The 21577-nt window shown below is 41.1% G+C and overlaps 1 protein-coding gene across 4 annotated transcripts in view; it reads right to left on the minus strand.

Annotated features, from left to right (window-relative positions):
- Positions 1 to 21577, minus strand: part of LHFPL3 (LHFPL tetraspan subfamily member 3) — a 259878-nt gene that overhangs the window by 46610 nt on the left and 191691 nt on the right. For 3 of the 4 annotated variants that reach the window (XM_058657573.1, XM_058657574.1, XM_058657575.1), the window contains exon 2: positions 10382 to 10618. In XM_058657573.1, the coding sequence (XP_058513556.1) occupies positions 10382 to 10618 (237 nt within the window). Of the gene's footprint in view, positions 1 to 10376; positions 10619 to 21577 lie in introns of all 4 variants that reach the window. The other variant, XM_058657572.1, reaches the window with a different exon arrangement.

Below are 21577 nucleotides of genomic sequence, written 5' to 3' on the forward strand. Positions count from 1 at the left end.
CTATCTCTGTGGGTTGAGAGAATAATAAGAATAGGCATGGAAGTGCTATGAATGTCAGTAGTTAGTCATAGGTTTAAATGAAGCCGTGACTGGCCGGCAGAGATATTAAAAAACAAGACAGGGATGAGCCCTGTGGTTCAGTAGGTTAAGCTGCTTGGGATGCCATTACCCCCTATCTGAGTGACAATCTGAATCCCAGCCACTCTGCTTTCAATCCAGGTTCCTGTGAATGCCCCTGCAAAGCAGCAGAGGATGGCTCAAGTACTTGAGTTGATGTAGCCCTTTGGGGAGACTCTGATGTTGTGGCTGGTCCAAGATTCTGCCTGACCCCGTCCCAACCCCAGCTGTTGTGGCCATCTGGAGAGTGAATTCAGTGGTTGGAAATCTCAATTTATTTATCTCCCTACATCTGTGCTTCTGTCACTGCCTCCTAAATGAATAAATAATGACTAAATTATTTATTTATTCTAGTCTTTATTTAGTCTTAAAAAGTTAAAATTCTAGAAAAAAAATAAAACTCAGGGCAAATCCTAGGCTCAAAAGGAAAAGAATTCAATCTCTTATTTTTCTTTAGAGAGGGTGGTAGAGTAAACAGACTTCACTGTGAACCATAAGAATTAGTAAGGACAAAATAATGCCCTGACATCAACATCCATTGGGATGAAAAACTAAAGTTTTCTTTTGGAAACACCTAGTGAAATACTCAGAATATAAACATAACAGCCACAGTCGTGTAACTGTAAGAAAAAGTTGTTTCCCTAATCTGTAGAATTGAAGAACGGAGATAGAGTATCAACTGAGGCAAATCATGCATCAAAGGGGAGCGTTATTGAGTGAAAAGCTCCCTCAAGCCTGAGCAGACAGATGCTACCTTTGACACAAATTGTAAGAGTTGCCTGTATGCCTTTGTTGCTGGAGAACAAAGATGAAAATTTTGCCCTCTTCAGCTCTCTTGTTTCAATTCAATTCAACAAAGACTGAATGGAGGAGGGACTAGGTAGAAAAAAATGACTGCACTGGGTGTGGTTCTAACAAGCCCGAAGACAAAGAGGCAGCTTGTTCCTGGAAGGGCTGGGGAGGGTTCATTAGAGAGGAGACGAGTGAGTTGCCCCCATAACATCTGAACAAACATTCATTGATTCTGTAGATACTCGCTGAGCTCCAAGTCCATGCCAAGAATTGTTCTGGGACCATTTCTTCTAATCTATCGTTTTGTCTTGGTCTTTATTGTCTTTCAAGAATACAAGTTCTATTTTGATTTTATATATCTGATTATGGTATGTGTGTGTATATATATATATGTATATATATCCTCATGGCTTGTGTCTTTAGGTTTTGTTTAGAAATCCTCCTCTGCTTTAAGTTCTCAAAGATTTCTTTTCACATTTTTGTCTATTTATAGTTTTATATTTCTACTGCTTCCTCTTTAATTGTGGTTGCTGAAATACCCTGACTCCTGTAACACTGTTAATAGACTAAGCTTTAAAAGGCAGGCCCAAGAATTTTGATCATGGGGTATATCCGTTGTTTCTATGATAAGCATGTGACCTGAGTTCCAAAATATCAATTTAGAAGTGAATTTTTGGAATAGAGCCTGTTTAAACTGTGAAGACTGCTAGTATGCTTATGAAAAGGAATTCTAAAGTGAAAATCCAGTGTGGTCATGGCTATTGGCCTCAGTATCATTACATCATAATCATAATGTTAATTTGCTCAACTTGTCATCCTTACATCAGATTTTTTGGGGTCATGTTTAGTGGAATGTGCTTGTTAGAAATGAAGATTTCATTGAACAAAGTCCATAGAATGTACCACACAAGGAAGAAGATCTGGTGGATTTTGATTGATGGTGACACATCAACACTAACTCATCAGTTACAGTCCATGGAGCACACTATGAAGGATGCTGGTGGCAGGGAGTTGGTGAGGGTTGCAGATATGGGTAGGGATGTTGGGATGTGGGAGTTCTTTGCTCTTCTGCTTAGCTTTGCTGTAAACCCAAAACTGCTCTTAAAAACTAAATATTTATTATTAATGAAAACACTTCCCTAGCTGTTCCTTAGAATTACTTAAGTCCCAAAATTGCATTTCAAAATAAGTATCTCGCATAAATAGCATACTCATTGAGGTTTGAAAATTATTATTTGTGAACTGACATAATGGCTCAATTGGCTAATCTCTGCCTGCCAGCACTGACATCCCATATGAGAGCTGGTTTTAGTCCCAGATGCTCCACTTCTGATCCAACTCCCTGTCCATGACCTGGGAAAGCAATGAAGGACAGCCCAAAGTCTTGGACACTGTGCCCACCTGGGAGACCTGGAAGATGATACTGGGTTCTGGCTTTAGATTGGCTCAGCTCTGGCCATTGAGGCCACTTGGGGAGTGAACCAGTGGTTGGAATATCTCTCTATCTCTTCTTTTCTCCGTAAATCTACCTTAGGAATAGAAATAAATAAGTCTGAGAAAGAAAATTATTGTTTGAATAATGAGTAATAACACCAATGATAAAAGGCTGTTGCAGATGTTATCTAGTAGGTATGAATTAGCAGTTGAGGGAAAGTCACTTCAGAGTATATCTCAGCGAAGCTAAAGAGAAAGGGGCTTTTGAATACTAGAGAAGGAGTCCTCACGATTTATTTTGACTTCAAGGTACACATTTTATTACTTACATTTGTTTGACATGTGGCTTTTATTTGCTGTGTGTATGGTAGGAAAAAGAGATGTGTTCTTGACCAAAACACGAAGACTTACTAGTCTAGCAGCACTAAATTTTTTTATCACCCTACAGATGAATTAAAGTGAGCACCTCTCTTATGTGCAGAGGATTCTTGCTTTTATTGCTTCTGCCTGTGCAGAATTTCTTTCCTCCATTATTTCTGAAGGACACCTCCACAGACATTTTTAAGGCCTCTGCTGTTTCTCATCTGTCTGATCCAACAGTGAAGGGACTCTTAGCTAAGCTGGAAGTGGGTAACACTGTAAGGGGCTACAATTTTATCTGGAGGACAGGCACTGTCCTTGGCAATTGTCATTGAAACTTGCAGAAACAGCTATACAGTTTGAGTTCTGTGCATGGAAAACGTTGTCAAGGAATACATGTTGTAAAGAAATAAGCTTTATGTCTCTTTTACCCAAAATCCGAGTGCATGTAGCAAGCTGATAGAAACAAACCAAAAAGCTGACATGCATGTCTTAATGTTGATAAATATTTATAGGGATAGGATGCTTAGCCTAGTAGTTAAGGTGCCTATGTCACACATCAGTATCCGAGTTCCATGCCCAGTTTCAGCTCCTGACTTCAGCTCTCTGCAACGCAGGTGCTGGGAGGCAGTGGTGATGGCTCTAATAATTGGGTTTCTACCACTCTGGAGTTGGAGCTCCTGGTTGTGAGCTTCAGTCCAGCCCAACCCTCTGTATCGTGGTTGTTTAGGGAAGTGAATGAGTAGATGGAAATGTTCTCTGTCTCTTTCCTTCTCAAATAAGTTGTGAAGATAATAGGTGAAAAAAAAAACAATGTGAATCTTTAAGCATGTAGAGGAAGCCACCTGCAGATGTTAATATGGTCACAATTATGATTTAACACTGTTGGGAACAAAGGGGTTCAGTAGGGCAAGCCAGCTTGGGGGAAGGGTTCTGCAGTACATGAAAGAAGTACTATGTTAAGTGTTTGCTAAATAAAAGCAAAGCCCCCCAAACTTACAGCAGTCACCATGTGTCAGGTATCGTGGCAGAGTTTTTATACATGCGCATGATCTTATCTTACCTTCACAAGAATTTGCAAGCCAGGTTCTATTAACATCCTTAGGCAAGAGAACACCTAGGTTTGCCCAAGTTCACAGAGCTAGCAGGTGGTGGCATAAGTCAGTTATCGAAGGCTGCCAGAGAGCAGGGGATTTATATTCACAAAGATGACTACTTAGATTATTAAAATTAATTATATTAAAAGAAGATTATTTAGCATTTGAAGCTAAATACTATGTCCCAGGGCACTCTGGATTCCTAATCTTAACAAACTGGTGAGATCATCTTTGTTTTCCCATCTCCGTGGGAGAACAGTTGAGTGAATCTCTGGACCTCCATCCTGGCTGCGCATGAGTGCCTGCTGGGGAGGTCTTTCCACCTGACCTCATATCATGCAGACTGACATAATCCTGGGGCCGGGAGCCCAAACACTGGATCATCGTAGGATGGACTGTGAAAAACCAGGAGCTCTCTGGTTCTTCTGTTGTAGTATTTCAACATTACTTTAGCTCCACCCACAACAGAGGTGAGAGGAGAGGGTGACTTTTGTTACCGCATGTCTAAGGGTATGAAGCCCACCAGTAAGACTTTCGCCCAAAGCAACAGCAACCACCACCACCACCACCACCAGACAGCACCGCCATTTGTGCCTCCAGTGCCCTTTTTGCAAACAGGACTTCAGGATAGCTCCAGCAGCTGCCACATACTGATCAATGGGGTCTCTGGATCCCCCTCCCTGTGGTCAGGACTGTTCCATCTGCACAGCCAGAGAAGGCCAGTTTTGCTGTGGACACTGGTACCCAAAGCTCAGGTTCTGATGAGCAGCTCTCAGGCCAGCAGGTGAAGTCTGTTCAAGGTGGCTTTGAAACTTCTCCTTGTCTCCAGGGAAAGGGATGGATAGTTTACACTCTCTGTAGAAAGTTTCATTTTTAAGAGCTTCCCAGAGGGCTGTGGGTCAGTTCCTTTGGGAGGGCTGTAGCATCAGCTGCCTGAGCGTTGCTCCAGTCACCTATCTCATAGCCCTGTAGGAACATATGTTAGGGTGGCTGACACAAACACCACAGCTGCCTTTCTCTGCCTGGTTGAGTTCAGCCCTCTAGGCCCCTTGACAACATGGTCACTCTTGCTTTGGTGGGCTTTGACAGCACATGGACAGCTTCACACGGCAGTTGCCAGCATTCTCATTTCACCTCCTGATTATTCTGGGCACATCATCAAAGGTGACAATGGCTGAGTTCAGTTAGGACAGGATATCTACTCAGGTCAAACTGATTTTTGATCGCTACTGAATTCAAGGTCCTGATTCTATGGACGGCGAAGCAGGAAGAAAGGCATAAATTTGGCATTTGCTGAGCGTTGGCAGACTGCAAAGTTCAAGTTGGCAATCACAGGGGATTTTTCTCCAGTGAAGTTTCTGGACTTGAGATTTTTAAATAGACTGTTCTGAAGTTAATGCTTTAAGCAATAAAAGAAGACTCTCCACCTCTCTCATCATTCTTACTTGTCTGTACTCCGCCACACAGCTATCATATATTTTATTTCTTCATTGCTGTGTCCTCCTTTGCTTTGTTTAACACTACTAGAGTCACTGGTGCTTTTCTCCAAGCTGGTTTTTTTTTTTAAACAGCCTCCTAAGTAGATGAAACTGTGGACGTCCAATTGTCCTTGGGAAGCAGTTGTTGCTTATTATAGCAACATTTTTCACTGGTGCTGGCGTTGAGTTGACCGTCAGTGAAGGACATTCGTTTATTTTCGACAGAGGTAACACCCACAAGATGCCCTCATGAAGCCATAGAGGTCAAACTAGAATTGGATCTCAGGAATGCAACCTGGTACCTATAACACTAAATGTCCTCCCCAAAGAGCCACAGGGCAAGTCCTGTCCCATTCATTTTGAATTGCTGGTCCCCATGAACAGACTTGGAATGGGATAAGCACTGCTGTTTGCTCACTTCATGACACACAGTTATTACATACCACTGTTTTGTGGTTGCTGAGATAAGATCTACAGAGGTGTGGTGATTGTCCAAAATGGTCAAGTTGCCAAATTTGTTCTAGCCTATCACCGCTGGATTTTTGGAAAATACATCTGTGATCTTTGTGATCTATAAAGTGGAGGGCCAGACCTTCTCGGGTACAGAAGAAATGTTGAGTGAGGATGTCAAATATTTACATTAAATTTCTGCAGTAAAGACACATTTTTTTTTTTCATCATTGACTGTGTCCTAGAAACTACAAGGCTGGAGATAATGGCTAAAATGTATTCCTTGCTCTTGGAACTTTGAAGAGAGGAAGCGAAATTTGCAAATATTGGAGCGCATCTCAGAGACAATGTATGTACTTTATTTTTTGTATGTATTTATGTATGTATGTTTATTAAGAAGGACTCAACACTGGCTTATCTCAGCAATGTCTTCTTGGCACTGGGATCTTAGTGCCTTTCTTCCCCACCAGACGTGTGAAGAGCAGCAACAAGACAATAAACTTTTGTACACATTTGCTATGCTTTTGGTAGAGAACAACTAAGAGGTGTATTTATGCTTTTGAAAGTGTATTGACACATGAAAAGACTAGAGATAACAGATTATCCTGATACAACAACAGATCTATGAGGACCTCCAAGGCCTGCTCCAACTCTGTGATTAATGTGACCGTTTCTTAAAACATACCAGGGTATCTGTGACCTTGTTTTAGATTTACCTTTCGAGATGCTCTGATGACCACAGAGACTTTGTTCAACATGTAACTTAAGACAATATTAATTCAAATCACTTGAAGATACTTTTTTCCAACTCCCTGATCTCACATAACTAGTTTTCTTTTTTTAAATAAAATTACAAAGCTAAGTAACAGTAAGGGCTTTGAAAGCTATTTCATATTTTCAAGTTTATTATATTTTGGACAAAAAAACGTTATATAAAAGTTACCAAATGAAAAAAATAGAGTAGGCTATTTATCCAAGGTTGACTGGTCTAGCTGAAAGCACAAGAATTAGCATCTATTAGAAATTGATTCCATGATGTTATATAAGAGACAGACCTTGAAATTTTGGATAAAATGGTTTGTATTTGAATCCTTCTTAGCTGTGAACATTTAGATAGAATATCACTCTACTGCATCTTAGTTTCTGGTCTGTAAAACTAAGATGATTATAAATACTTCACAGTGTTGTTACAAAGAGCACGTGAAAATGCTTAGTGGTAAGTAAAATCTACAAAATTTAACTGGTTATGAATTGCGTCCACACAAGGCTTTTGATGAACTCTTCTCACCACACATAGAAAAGGTCAGATCGGCGGGTCACTGTTCCCATTTTAAAGCAGGTAAAACTGAGGCTCTCAAGACCAACAGTCTTGAGATCAGAACCAAAGTGTTCTGTCTTCTCCTGGGACGCTGTCGACTTGCATGATATTTGCATGAACACCGCATGACATTGAATGTAGCGAGGCAGGGAGGCTGTTTGGCTACGTGTGTATTTCTGAAGACGACTCATTCCACACTTGGGTATAAATGAATGGGTGTGACATTACAGGTCAGCAGGCAGGTGTACAAATGAGACAGAAAACGTGCAAAGTGCCTAAATCCGTTTTGACCGATCTTTTTTCCCTCTCCTAGATACCACTGCATGCCAACAAGCCCCTGAATGAGCATCGCACTTGCTATTCTGAAGGCGGGGGATCTTACTATCTTCTGAACATATCCGTGCAATTGTAAGATTTTAGAGCTGAAAGGAACCTCAGATGCCATGCTTTTTTTTTTTTTTTTTTTAAGAAGGACACTTAATTTTGTCTCAGTCCTCGCCTAGCAGGTGCCAGGATCCCAAATGGGCACCAGTTCTAATCCTGGCAGCCCCGCTTCTCATCCAGTTCCCTGCTTATGGCATGTGAAAGCAGTAGAGGATGACCCAAAGCTTTGGGATCCTGCACCCATGTGGGAGACCCAGAAGAGGCTCTGGGTTCCTGGCTTTGGATTGGCTCAGCTCTAGCCATTGCGGCCGCTTGGGGAGAGAGTCATTGGATGGAAGATCTTCATCTCTGTCTCTCCTCTTTGTATATCTGACTGTCCAAAAAAAAATAAATCTTCAAAAAAGAAAGGACTACAAAGATACTGATCTAGGGGTCATCCTTGGGGCACAGCAGGTAGAGCTGCTGCCTGAGCTGTTGGCATTCCATATAAGCAATGATTCTAGTCCCAGCTGTTGTTCCAATTCAGCTTCGTGATAATGTGCCTGGGAAGGTGGTAGAAAATGGTTCAAGTGCTTGAGTCCCCGCCACTCATGTGGGAGACCTGGATGTTGTTTCAGATTCTGGTTCTGGCTTGGCCAAGCCTCAGTGATTGTAACCATTTGGGGAGTGAACCAGTGAACAAAACATCTCTTTGTTTCTGTTTTTCCCTCTCTGTGCATAGCTCTACCTTTCAAATAAATAAAATAATTTAAAAAAAATGTCCTGGGGCTGGTGTTTTATCAGGTTAAGTGATGCCTGTGACATCGCCATCCCATAAAGGTGCCTGCCTGAGTCCTGGCTGCACCACCTTGAATCCAGTTTCCTGCTACTGGCCTGGGAAAAACAGTGGAAGATGACTCAAATGTTTGCACCTCTACCACCCATATGAGGGACTAAGAAGGAGCTCCTGGCTTTGACCTGGCTCAGCCATGGCCATTGGAGCCACTTGAGTAATGAACCAACAGATGGAAGAACTCTCATTCTCTCTCCTTCTCTCTGCCCCCACCCTCAACCTGTTACTCTTTCAAATAAATGAGTAAATTTGTTTAGGAACTGCTCCTAGGCTCTTCTTCTAGTGTCAGGGTCATTGGTCATTGGGAACCTTGATGCAAGTGCTTGCAATGTGTGTTATGCCACACAGCCACCTCATAATGTGTGCACAGCAAAATATTTCAGCTTCCCCTATTAATGCAGCAAAAGGAACTTAAGATGCTTAATAAAGAAATGCGGGCTGCAGTCACCTCTTGATGGGTAATCACGCTTTCTCATTTGCATTTTAAGTGCTAGAAGACAAAGTGGCTTTAAAACTGCTTCATGACAGGACCTAATTATCTGATAATCAGTTCCAAAGACCACAGACACGGATGCGGAAACAGGCCTCTCATGAATGACGCCTGACGAGAAGAGATACTGGCGGCACAAGAACATTGGAAAATGTAATTATTTATTCTTTCACCATTAATGAGAGAAATTGAAAATGAAGCCTTCCTTTCAAATCTTTTTTATCTGGATGAAACTTTAATTTTACATAACTAAATTGACTTCACGGTTCAATGTATTAAGATGTGCAGTTAAGTAGCATATCAAGGTTAAACACCCACTATTGTTGGTTTATTTAGCTCCTAACCAAGAAGGAACACCTGCCCGTCAGACGTTATTCCCCATAGTCAGGGAGGGTTTACAACTTGCAGGCCTGATTGCCCAAATTCAGACCAGACAGTAAAGCTTTCTTGCATGTGCCAACTCCTGTACAGTTAGTTGGTGTTTAGGATGCTTCTGATGGAATTAATCAGGCCAATATGCACTCTGTCTATAAATCAAGGAGATGAAGGGCTCGTGGGTGGCTGCTGCTGTCCCGCCCTGGCACGTTTCTTCCCTTTGCTCTACCAGCACAGTCAGTGATAGCATGGATCCAAAGCCTGCTATGCTATCATTCTGTGTGAAATTCACGTGGAAATCAACATAGGCTTGTCTTTGAGATCGGTTGAAGTGGTGAAGGGTTTTTGAAATCAGCATCTCCTTGAAATAATAAGCTAAATTTCATAATTCAAGGATAGATTGAGTTCCCAATTAAGAAAAAGTGTTAGAAGAAGGAGCTGCTCGACTGAAGGGGCTGATGTAAGCCCCCACTAGGAGAGACAACGTAAAGCTGTTTCAGGGTTATAGGAATCTAACTCGGTAACAAAACTGAGACGTTAGCATTTTATCCCAGGAAATTGGTTAAGAAGACTGGACAGAAATGCAAAGGTTCTTCTTGTATAATGGCTTGTGGGGACTTGGCCCGATGTTCTGTGTTTATGAATGAGTGCCTCGTCAACAGCCCATATTCTAGCCGAGTTTCTTTGTGTTCCAGAAGGCAATTTCCTTGTGAAAAGAAAACTGAGGACTTTTGATTACCCAGATAACACATTCAAAATTCAACTAAATTGCTAACTCTTGAAACCTCCGACTATTTGGAGCCAGTCTTACTCCTCTTTCTCCAAGATAGTGAGTCGGAATTCAAATAAGATGGTGGCAGATTATTTCATAAAGATATTTACAGATGATCTGAGAGATTTACCAGGCATTTTTTTTTCAAGCAGCAAAATAGCTGATTATAGGGAGGGAAGCTCTTTCCCTTCAAGCAAATAGACCAGAAAAGAAACAATAACAACAACCACAACATCAATAAAACCCATTTTAACCATGAACTCCTGAACTCTTGATGGGTAAGCCTGATATCAGAGAAGGAGGGAAGAAGAAACTGCATTTAAAGAATGATAATGGATTCAGGGGGCCTTCAAAAGACAAGTAGGTGGAAGCTGGGCAGTCTGTGATCCGGGCAGTCTAGAAAGGGCGGCAAATGAGAACCTCAGGATCAAACCAAGTGTTTGATGGGAAGGAGCGAGGGAACGCGGAGAAAGGAACCTTACCTTTGTTTTCTGCCTTCAGTTCCTCTGCCATCAAGCTGTCTTGTCGGTTCCCAAGCACAAATGCTAGAAACGAGAGGATAAGCGCATCCAAGATTCCAATAATAGCCAGAATGTACGCCCAGCGGACCGAACACGCCCCCAGGGTGTACTTGTCTGTCTTTTCTCCGCACATCCGTTTTACTTCGTCTGAATCCCAGCCGTCAGGGAAGATCATACAGCCCAGCACAAGGCAGGCAGCTTGAAGAGAGAACACAAGGAGAAGAGATGTGAACAGATTTACTTTAGCAAATAGTTTTGTTGCTTGGTGTATTCTTTCAAATTCCCCAAACCTCACCGTGACCCCTCCCAGAATGTGAAATTAATGAACATGTATGAGTAAGCACGCCTTCCTGGTGAAGGTACAGGCAGTTCAATCCACAGCAGCGAAGAGGATCCTGGGAATGCACTTCATAGCAAGCTCAAGCATCCTGAAGACGAGCCACGAGAAAACATTTAGAAATTGAAGTTCTGTATGTATTGGTGGGAAAGCTCCCACTGTTAACAGGCTGTAAGGTATCCTAGCATGGCAGAATGACAATTCAAAGCTGGCTTTGAAGAACTGTGACAGCAGGCAGATAAGGGACTTGGGATAATAGGGGAGATATCACAGTGTATATCTTGACTTTGAATCACAGCAGAAATAACTTGATGTTGCTAGCTTACCCCGATATATGAGAAAAGTTTCTTGAAACTATGTTTAGTATGTGCAATGCGGATTTTTTTTTGTATTCTACTTCTCACTCCAAATCATTTTCTAAAAAGACTTAGCCCAGTGCAATACTACAGAGCTTTTATGGAAATTAAGACACCTAAGAGAATACTTACATCCTATTTCCCAGTATCACTGTGGGCATCATATAAACATTTTTAATAGGAGCATGCGATCTTAAAAATTGAGAAAGAAGAGCAGCTCTCATTGCACTTCCTGTATTTAATTGAATTAATTGGGGGTAGATGATCATATTTTTGAGGCTATATAGAGCTTTCTAAGCAGATGGGCTAATTCAGCAACTAATTATCCATTCACTCATTCATCCAACAAATGCTTATGGATTATCTCCTGCAAAAATGCCAAGCACCGTTCTTGGTGCAAGGCATACAGTCATCAAGAAAGGAGGAAGAGGCGGTGTAGTGGCTCTGTTGGCTAATCTTCCACCTGCCAGCACTGGTATCCTATACGAGTGCTGGTTCATGTCCCAGGGGCTCCATGACCCATCTAGTTCCCTGCTTGTGACTTGGGAAAGCAGTGGAGGGCAGCTAAAAGTCTTGGGACTCTGCACACACATTGGAGACCTGGCTTTGGATCAACTCAGCTATCGCCATTACAGCCACTTGGGGAGTGAGCCAGAGGTTCTTCTCTCTGTGTAACATCTGCCTTTCCTACAAAAACAAATAAATCTTGAAAGAAATGAGAGAATGAGTTACCTTATTAAGGATCTTCTATCTTATCAGAATAATAAAAGAATTTTAGTCAGCAGTGACTAATTTGATTGTCAGTTGTAATAAGTATGAAGCGAAGAAAAAAGATTAAGGGCTCATACAGAGGAACGAAGAGCGAGATCTTTACAAAAGGCTTTCAGGTGGGGCTCACGAGGAAGGGACATTAAAGCTAAGGATAAGAACAGATGAAGACATGTGAAACTAGTGGGAGAGTTGCTCCCAGGGACTGCGTCGGCAAAGGGCCTGATGGAGATGCTATGCAGAAGTCACTCACAAGCTTAGGGGAAGTGATCGTGTTGAGGTTGTGAGACATGCAAACAAGACTCATAACAGTTGGCAGTTGCTCCCAGTGTCACTCAGGAAGACTATGGTGCCCGCCCAGTGCCTGGGAGTTCTGTGGCACTCAGGGCCAGACGGTACTGAAACTGGGAAAAGGGATGACCCAGCGCTTTTGCTCCACCATAACTTATTGAACAAGACCAACACAATACCTGCTTTCCCATTTTTAACAAAAGAGGCTCCATAAATCTACCTGGAGAGAGTAAGCAGGTAACAGGATAACTGGGGAGCACTTTGCTTCAATGCATGATGGTGCTTTGCAGGATGACCGTTCAAAGCTTTGTGTTCTATCTTGTTATATATTCTCTTTGCCCGCACTGTGAACATTGCCATGCTCCTGTTACCTGTTTGGGTGCCATCTAGCTCTGCACGGATGCTAGCAGTGCCGTCTACTTTGGACCTTCATAGTGTCTCAAGGGAAACCACAATGTCCCTCTGTGTTCAGTTCATCTTTGTTCTAATCAACATTGCTTGTTAAGACTTACACCATCGTGGGATGCTGGTGTTACAGACAGTGGCTTAGCTGACGGTGTTAAACTCCTTGAATAGTTAAAATAGTTGCAACCATGCCAGTCTGAAGCTAGGAGCCCTGTGCTTCGTCCAGATCTCCCACATGGGTGCAGGGCCTCTGCTGGTTTTTCAGGCAGGAAGCTTAAAAGGAAGTGAAACTACCAGATCTTGAGTCAGTGCTCATATGGAAAGTTAACATAGCAGGCAGAAGCTTAACTTTGTATGCCGCAACACTCGCCACTAGAGCAATCTTAAAATCCAACTAAAACTGGGCCAGGGTTTTGGGGTCCTTGTTAGACTTGCACAGAAAGGATTCTCCGGCTCTTTTTCCAGCTACAAGGCATTGTAGATACATAACAGGTTCTCCATCCACTTCTTGGTGGTTTGTTCTTAATGTGAAAGGCTTGATCCCTTCAAATTTATCTTGAAGATATTAATGGTTGCATAATAGGACTTTGCCAGGTCTAACAGAATTTTTATCTTCTGACAATGTGTTATCAAAATGTATATATATATATATTTTTTTTTTCTTCCTATTCAAGCATCTATTTGGTAGCTTTGGTTTGTTTTTACAAAGAGAAAAACTTCCAAAGTTTAGTCTGTTTCCTTTAAGCTATTAAAACACTTCAGGCTTTGCTGGTTTCATTGGAAAGCTGTGACCATTATGTCCTGCACCAATGCTTCACTGCAATAATAAATTCTGTTTTCTGGCTTCTATTACCCAGAACCTTATTTACCTGCACGATTTTGATAACAACTGGAAGCTAACAGCTGCTCCTATTTCTAAGAAATAGCTGAAAAATCCTAGGCTAATGTCTCAGTCAATGAAAGATTAGATAATATGCCTCTTGGCTTTAGAATGAATCATTTCCAGGTCTTTACAAATTGATCCTTCCTTATGAGACAGAGCTATCATTACAATAAACATTAGGGCATACATGCACCAGAACATTTGATTAATTTGTATACACTACTTCCTGATCACAGGAATAGTGGAGAATTCCTTCCAATTGGGCTGTTATCCAAGAATGGGTTTCTTATTAGAATGTCACCTAGGAAATGACTAACTTCTTTGCATTTGTATAGTCCTTCACGTTGGCAGCAAATTTCCTGAAAGGATAGCCAAGAACATTCTAGAATGGTATAAAGGAATGACAGCTCACTTGCTGGAGGTCAGCAAAAAAAAAAAAAAAAGGAAATGATGAGAAGAAACCCAACGCCTGACTGTATGGCACAGAGTCATATTCTGTTGCAGAGGGCACAAAGGTGCCCTTGTTGATGGTGCCACCGTGGCTTGCCATTTTAAGTGTGTTCCAAATGGCTAGGAGGCATTTACATTCTCCAAGGAAGCTCTGTGTGGAGGCTGCGGAAGCCCACAATGACGCCCTCTGAAATACCACACAAATGGCTTATAGTTCCCCAGAGCCACTAATTGCACCAGCATTTTTCTTACTAAAGAGCTGAATGTAATCCCCATGGAGGCAACATCTTTAGAAAAATCCACAAACCTTTGTAATTGGGTCTTTCTCCCAAAGAAAATGAAGCAAGATGAAAAAAAAAAAAAAAAAAGCAACAGGGGGTCTATGGCCTGAGCTATTTCGATTTGCTGATATTACTGGTCCAGATATGCCTGTCGAGCCTTTGATGTTGTGAACTTTGCGAACTTGAGACTTTTTTTTTTTGAACAGGAAGGAAAAGGGAAAGTCATCCTTTTAAAAGTCTAGGCACTGTTGCACAAAGAGAACGATACATTGCCTTGTGTCTCTGAAGCACTCAAGGGGAACGTGGTGGAGAAAAAAAAGGACCTGCATTCGTGGAACTCTATGAGCTATTCACGCATCCAGGAGCAGAAGAAATTGATGCTAGCAGAAGCGGTCAGGCTATGGAGAGTGAACTTTCACTCTAAGGACCTGGCAAGAGAGATGCAAAACCATCCCTGCTGTCTCTTCATCAGTGCACGGCTGACTAACTGTTGCTCTGACAGAGGTACCTCTGGGAAAGGCACCTCTTTATACCTCAGCTGACATCTGGGAATGGAGTTATCTTAAGACTACTGAGATCAGGAAATACTGTGGCATCGAATGTGGTGCAGAATTGTGTCCTGGTAAATTTTGGTGTTAAACCCAAAATGATTCTATGAATATTTAACTGACAGTGATAACACAAATGATTTACATCTCTTGGAAAGGTCGGGGGAGGATAGAGGAGGGCTGGAATTTGATCTAGTTGGTTAGGATACCCACGTCTCACACGGGAGGGCTTCGGTGTGATTCCCAGCTCAGGCTCTTGATTCCCGTGCCTGCTGTTGTAAAGCTTCTGAGACAACAGTGATGATTCAAGTCATTGAGTTCCTGACACTCATGGGGAGACCTGGATGGCGTTCACAGTTCCTAGCTTCAGCCTGACCCAGTTTCTGGCTGTTGCAGACATTTTATGGGGAGTCAATCAGTGGCTAGAAACTCTCCCTGCCTCTCAAATACATAAAAATTAAAGAACAGTGTGAGGAAGAGAAAACAGAAGCAAATATTGGGCTCTCAAAAGAGAAAAGCTAGGCAGTCATGTGTAGTGACACAAAAAGGCTCTCTCTATTCTGCTGGAAACTCAGCCCCGGTTTGTCTGGATGAAGGGAGCCTGTGAGACTCCTAGGTGCTGAGTCAGCCCTGAAAACCCAGCTTAGGGCTCTAGGTGGACTATTAGGAGCCCACCCACAGCTGCATGTGTGGGCTATAGAGTCAAGTGCAGAAGTCTCTTTTACCAAATATGATTTCAGACAAAAGGAAACATAGTTATAAAACACCACCTACCCATTTGCCCAAAGTTTGAGGATGAACAGCTGAATATGAGAGAAATCAGAACTTCCATAGAATTTTTTTGGTGTGTGTCATGGCTCTAGCCACGTTTCTTGAAGTCTTGATAGTGGTTTAGTGAATAACACACATTGTTTTAACAACTAATGGCTGTTGAACACTTATTATGTGCGGGGGACATGCTCTATGGGTTTTGCCTCATTTAATTCTCCAACAAAGGAAAGAGAAACCTGAGCAGACTTCTTCGTGACTCCTGAATCCTTTCCACAAAAAGGATGTTTTTCATCCACTCCCCAGCCCCTTATCTCATTCTCTATGTTTCTCCAAGTGTGTTTGAATGAGTACTTTCAAGCATGCATGGGACACAGGAACTGGATACACCCTCCAAAACACTTCTGGCCTTATCTTCCTGTTTGTCCACACAGGCAGGCATGGGTTCTACTTCCTGGTGTTGCACCTGTTGCATCAGGCCACTGTCACCAAGATTGGAACTCAGGGTGTCTAGCGATGGACTCTTTTTTTCATCTGTATCATTATCCCCCGACTATAAGTAATGAATATGCCTACAAGATAATTTTAGAATGTTGGTGACAGTGACCAGCATTGTAGCACAGTAGTTCAACCCATAATTTGTAATGTTGGCGTCACATGTAAGAGTGTCTATTTGAATCCTGGATAATTGCACTCCAGCTCCCTGATAATGCACTTGGGATAGGAGCAGGTGATGATCCAAGTGTTTGGGGCTTTGCCATCCATGTGGGAAGTCCAGATGGGGTTCCAAGCTCCTGGTTTGAGTCTGGCACAGCCCTTGCTGTTGCAACTCATTTGGAGAGTGATCCACAAGATGGAAAATTCTCTTCTCTCTCTCTCTTTCTGCCTTTCAAACAAATAAATAAATAAACACACAAATGAATAAGTCTTTTTAAAAGGAAGAATATTGTTTATATTATTATAAAGATTTATAGGATTTTCATATTGCCTGTTGCTATTATTACACATTTTTTTGAATGTAAGCACTACTACTAATATTACTCAAAAACTTGACTTATTTAAGTATAAATATTGCTTTTGTTTATAGTAACATTTCACCTAATTAGAATTTCATCTTGTATGCAATGCCAGGAATGTTAGATTATTTATAATTTCAAAATCTGTGGAATGGAAATTAATGAGATTTTGTTATATAAAAAATATATACACATACTAGGCTATATTTGCTATGTTTGGTTTTTATATACATTTCACAAGCCAACTCATCCTCATCCTTTTCTTGGCCTGCTATTTTAAGTTGGCTATGTGCTAGTTGGATATTTTTCTATGTTTTTAAAAATGATATATTACTTTGAATATTTTATTTTCATAATATAATATATGGATTTCAAGAAATTTTGGAACCCAAATAAATTTGCATTTTAATTTCATTTTACATGAACTTTTTAAAGTTCTCTCTGTGTGTGTACCTTCATTATATATATATATGTCCTTCATTATATATAATATAATTATATAGGGAAGCATGGTTTATCTTTCTTTTTGTCATATGAAACTATTATATAATTATATATAATGAAGTAATATATATATATATACACACACAAACACATGTTCATTTGTATGTGCAAAATTATTTTAAAAAATTTATTTATTTCTATTTGAAAAGGAAAAAGAGAGGAGAGAGAGAGAGACAGAGAGAGAGAGAGAGACCTTCAATCTGCAATTTCATCCCTCAATTGCCCAAATGACTTCAACAGCGAGGGCTGGCCCAGGCTAAAGCCAAGAACTCAGCACCGAGTCTAGATCTGCCATGTGGGACCAGACGACTGCAGCCGTCACCATTGCTTTCTAGGGTATGCGTTGGCAGGAAGCTGGAATCAGAAGGTGAGCCAGAATTTGAGCACAGGGACTCTTGGGCAGGTTGGGATGCTATCCAAAGTGGGATTCTAACTGCTATGCCAAGTGGGTGCACCTATGAGTACAATAACTTCTGATTCAGATAAAATGAGGACATAAACGTATTTTTTTCCCTAAGTAACTTCTTCAGAATTTAGTAAACACATAGTGTTGCAGTGAAAACATCAATAGACACAAAACTGAACGTGTCGACAGGTCACAGACAATCTGGGGACAGGTGTTGTGGAACAGTGTGCGTCAATTCACTGTTTGGGATACCTGCATCCCATTTCAGAGTGTCTAGTATTGAATCCCACCTCTGTTTCTGATCTAGTTCCCTGCTAATGTGCTTCCTGGTAGGCTGTGTGGGTGATGGTTTAAGTATTTGGGTCCCAGCTGAGTCCTTTAATGGACCCAAATGGAGTACCAGGCTCCTGGTTTTGGTCCTGGCTCCTAGCTACTGACTGAGTCATCCCTGGCTGTTACAACTATTTGATAAGTAAACCAGCTAATTGAAGCTCTCTCTCTCCTACCCCCTCTGCCCCCTGCCACTTGTAACTCTTTCAAATACAATAGATACATATTTCAAAAAAAAAAAAGAAAGGTGAGGGTGCTTAGTATTCATACTGCCATTCAACATTGTTTTTGAATGCAACATTCTAAAGCCTTCAAAATTTCAAAAGCAAAAATTGTTCAAAGAAAAGGTGAAAAAACAAATATTCCATTTTAAGAACACTGGAAGTAGAACAACCCACAAGAAGAAATGATTGTATCTTCTGACCTTCCCTGGGAATGAAGAAGCCTTCTCAAGGGGGCAAAATATTATATGCTTATAACTTTCTCACAAGCCTCCAAGTGGACATGATATAATTGATCTCTGTCTGTCTCCCCATGTTGTTTAGCTGGGAGGTTGTTGCATTTGAGCAACCGTTATGTAGTGTATCTATACAAACTAAGATGGCTTCAGTGCTGAGACCATTGTCAATTTGTGGTCTAATCTTGGCTGAAGGGCTTAAGGGTGTTCAGGAGGGACATGATGCAGTACTGGTGATTACTTTTCAGCACCTCGGACAGGACTTGACAAGCTGTGCATTCTGGATAAGAAAATCTTCATGCCAGTTGTTCCTTAGGTCGATTCTGCTCTTCCTCAGTGTCTCATCCTCTGTCAATCCCCTCAGCCTTCAGATGTTTAAGGTCAAGGTTACATGAACTCTGAGAGACTGATTTATGACATCTGAAACAAAGAACTGCTAAAGGGCAAGGCAATTGTGACAAATTGTTCGAGTTCTTTCCCCCTGTATTGCTTCCTTCTTTTCTTATCAAACTTGCCTTAACATTTTTTTTTTTAGGCTGTCACATTGTCTTTGCTCCACCTTTAAAAAATTCTTTCAGGCTCTAAAAAAGTAAATAATTTAAGATGTGTTAGCCTGTGGCCAATCTCTGCTAAGATCTTCCAGTAGCTTGCGTATTTATTGAGAATGCTGCTGCTTTAGAATGAACAGCTCTCCCTAGAGACACTGGCTTGGAACATGCAGAAGATATCAAAAGAGTGTAGGACAAAAACCAGGTCAAGAGGGGAAAAGGAGTCAGCATGCTAAATGTGCTGTCAAAAGATTTTCACACATCTTTTAACTTTCAATTCTAACAGCAGAAGTCAGAAATTTATAGATAAAACTTTGACCAGTATGACATTTGGAGGACAATGGCTGAACAAGACAATGCTCTCACTTCACCAGAAAGGGGTTTAACTCAGTCTTAACTTGGTAGCAGAATACCCAGATGGTGATTCTTAAAATTGTACGTTTGGCTTTTGGAGTGGCCCCAGACAGGGCATAGGGAAGCATGGGTTATCTTTCTTTTTTGGCATATGAAACTATTGTGATTTGTTTGGACTAGGGTGCGCTGATCAAATGATAGCATTGTGATGCTCTGAAAAGCATCTTAAAATCTGAGACCCTGCTTCTGTGGATGACTGGCACGTTCTGCTAGTTAGAAATACTTACGAATGTGGTAGGGTGGTATACACATCCCAATATATTTCACAGAAGAATTTCTTTGACTTTTTAAAAAAAATATTTGATACTCTCTGAATCTACAACATTGTTTTCCCAGAGCATGTGATATTAATTTTGTTGGAGATCAACAGATGACCATGAGCATAGCTTAGTATTCAGGATGAAATGAGAACAGTGGCTATGGACTGGACTTTGGTTCTGATCTCTACTTTGACCATAGCACCAGAGGATGAAAAGAAAGTCAACATTTATTACCTATCTTCCAACAATGTCCACATAGGCATGCTTCTCTTCAAAGTATTTGCATTTTTCCAAGAGGAGCTGATTTAAAATTTTTAAAAAAGTTATTCAGAATATAGAAAGACACAGAGGAAGACAGAGCTTCCGTCTGCTGGGTCAGTTCTGTTGGAAGCTGAGTCAGGTCAAAGCCAGGGACCCAGAACTCCTTCTAGGTATTTTGTATATAGCAGGAACCTGAGCTCTTGTCACCTGCTACCGCTAAGGTGCACATTAGTGGGAAGCTGGGTCAGAGGCAGAGTGGAAACTCGAACCCAGACACTTTGATATGGAATGTGGAAGTTTCAAATACTGTCTTAACTGTTGTACCAAAAGCCTGTCCACATGCATTGATTTTTTAAAATGATTTATGTATTTATTTGAAAGACAGTAACACACACACACACACACACACACACGCGCGCGTCTTCATTCTGCTGGTTCACTCCACAGATGAACTCAACAGCCAGAGTTGGGCCAGGATAAAACCAAAGCCAAGAACTCCATCCAGTTTTCAACATGGTGACAGGGGTTCAAGCACTTGGCCCAAGATTGGCTTTCTTTCCAGGTGTGTAAGCAGGAGGCTGGATCCAAAGTGGAGCATCTGGGACTGGAACTATCTCTCTGATATCTCTCAGTCTACAGCTTGGCCACATTTTGCAATGGATATTGACTTTGTCTTAACTTTGAAATCCTTAGCTACTGGCTATTCCTAACAAATACTTGGTAGAAGGCTAGTCTGGCAAGTTTTGGCTTTTGTTTAGCCATTAAAATGGCAACAAGAAAGATTATCTTGATAGCATCATTTCCTACTGAGGCTGTCACCAAAAGCTATGTGTCTCCATTATCTCTTCCAATGTTTGTCATCTGAAAAATAAGAGTTCATATGGGTCATGTTCCCTTATTTCTCAGTATTGTCACACACAACCTGTGGGTGCAACCATGTCACTTCTAATTCTGTTTTGATGAAGCAAGAATGTATTGTTAAGTTCTGATGTAAATGCAAATACCTGGGATACATTATGGGTTTTATATGTAGAGTATAACATCTCAAATCTCACATATTTTTCTCATGCTAACCGTGCCCATCCCTGGATATCAGTGGCATTTTTCATTTTTGTACAAGAGCTAGAGTAATTATTTTGGCGTTCTAGATTCTACGATTTTCACTGGAATTAGTAGGTTCAACAAATGTTGAAGAAAATAAAATTATTGTCAGGGAAACTTGTGAAACTAGTAGTGCATTCTTTTTCCTAAAATGCTCTGATGCTGCACAAATAATAGCTAATATTTGTTTAGAAATTAATTATGTGCCAGACACTTCTGTAAGTAGCTCATATGAATTGTCTCATTTAAACCTCATTATAATCATTTGACATGGTTACTCTCATTAAACTAATTTTAAAGAAAACAAAGTGAGAATAGAGAGCTCGAGTAACTTGCCAAATGTTACAAATAGTAAATGAGATGCCAGGTTTAAAACCTTGTGTACTCTGGCTGTTTTTCTTTCTTTAAAGCTTTATTTAAAAGTCACAGAGTTACAGAAAGAAAGATGTGAAGGGCAGACAGAGGAAAAAATCTTGCATCTGCTGATTCACTTTCCAAATGGCTGCAACAGCCAGGGCTGGGCCAGGTCAAAGCCAGGAGCCTGGAACCCCATGTGGGTCTTCTACAATGGGTGTAGTGCTGAGTGTTTGGGTTATCTTCAACTGCTTTTTCCAGCACCCTAGCAGGACCTGGATTGGAAGTGAAGCAGCCAGGACTTGAAACAATGTTCAAAAAGGAATGCTGACATCCTCAAACTGCAGTTCAATGTGCTGCTCCACAGCACTGGCCCCTCTTCTATTTCTTAAGCGTGATTCAATGAGGGTTTTAAGCTT

The sequence above is a fragment of the Ochotona princeps genome, chromosome 32, assembly GCF_030435755.1.
Source record: "Ochotona princeps isolate mOchPri1 chromosome 32, mOchPri1.hap1, whole genome shotgun sequence".
Classification (NCBI taxonomy): domain Eukaryota; kingdom Metazoa; phylum Chordata; class Mammalia; order Lagomorpha; family Ochotonidae; genus Ochotona; species Ochotona princeps.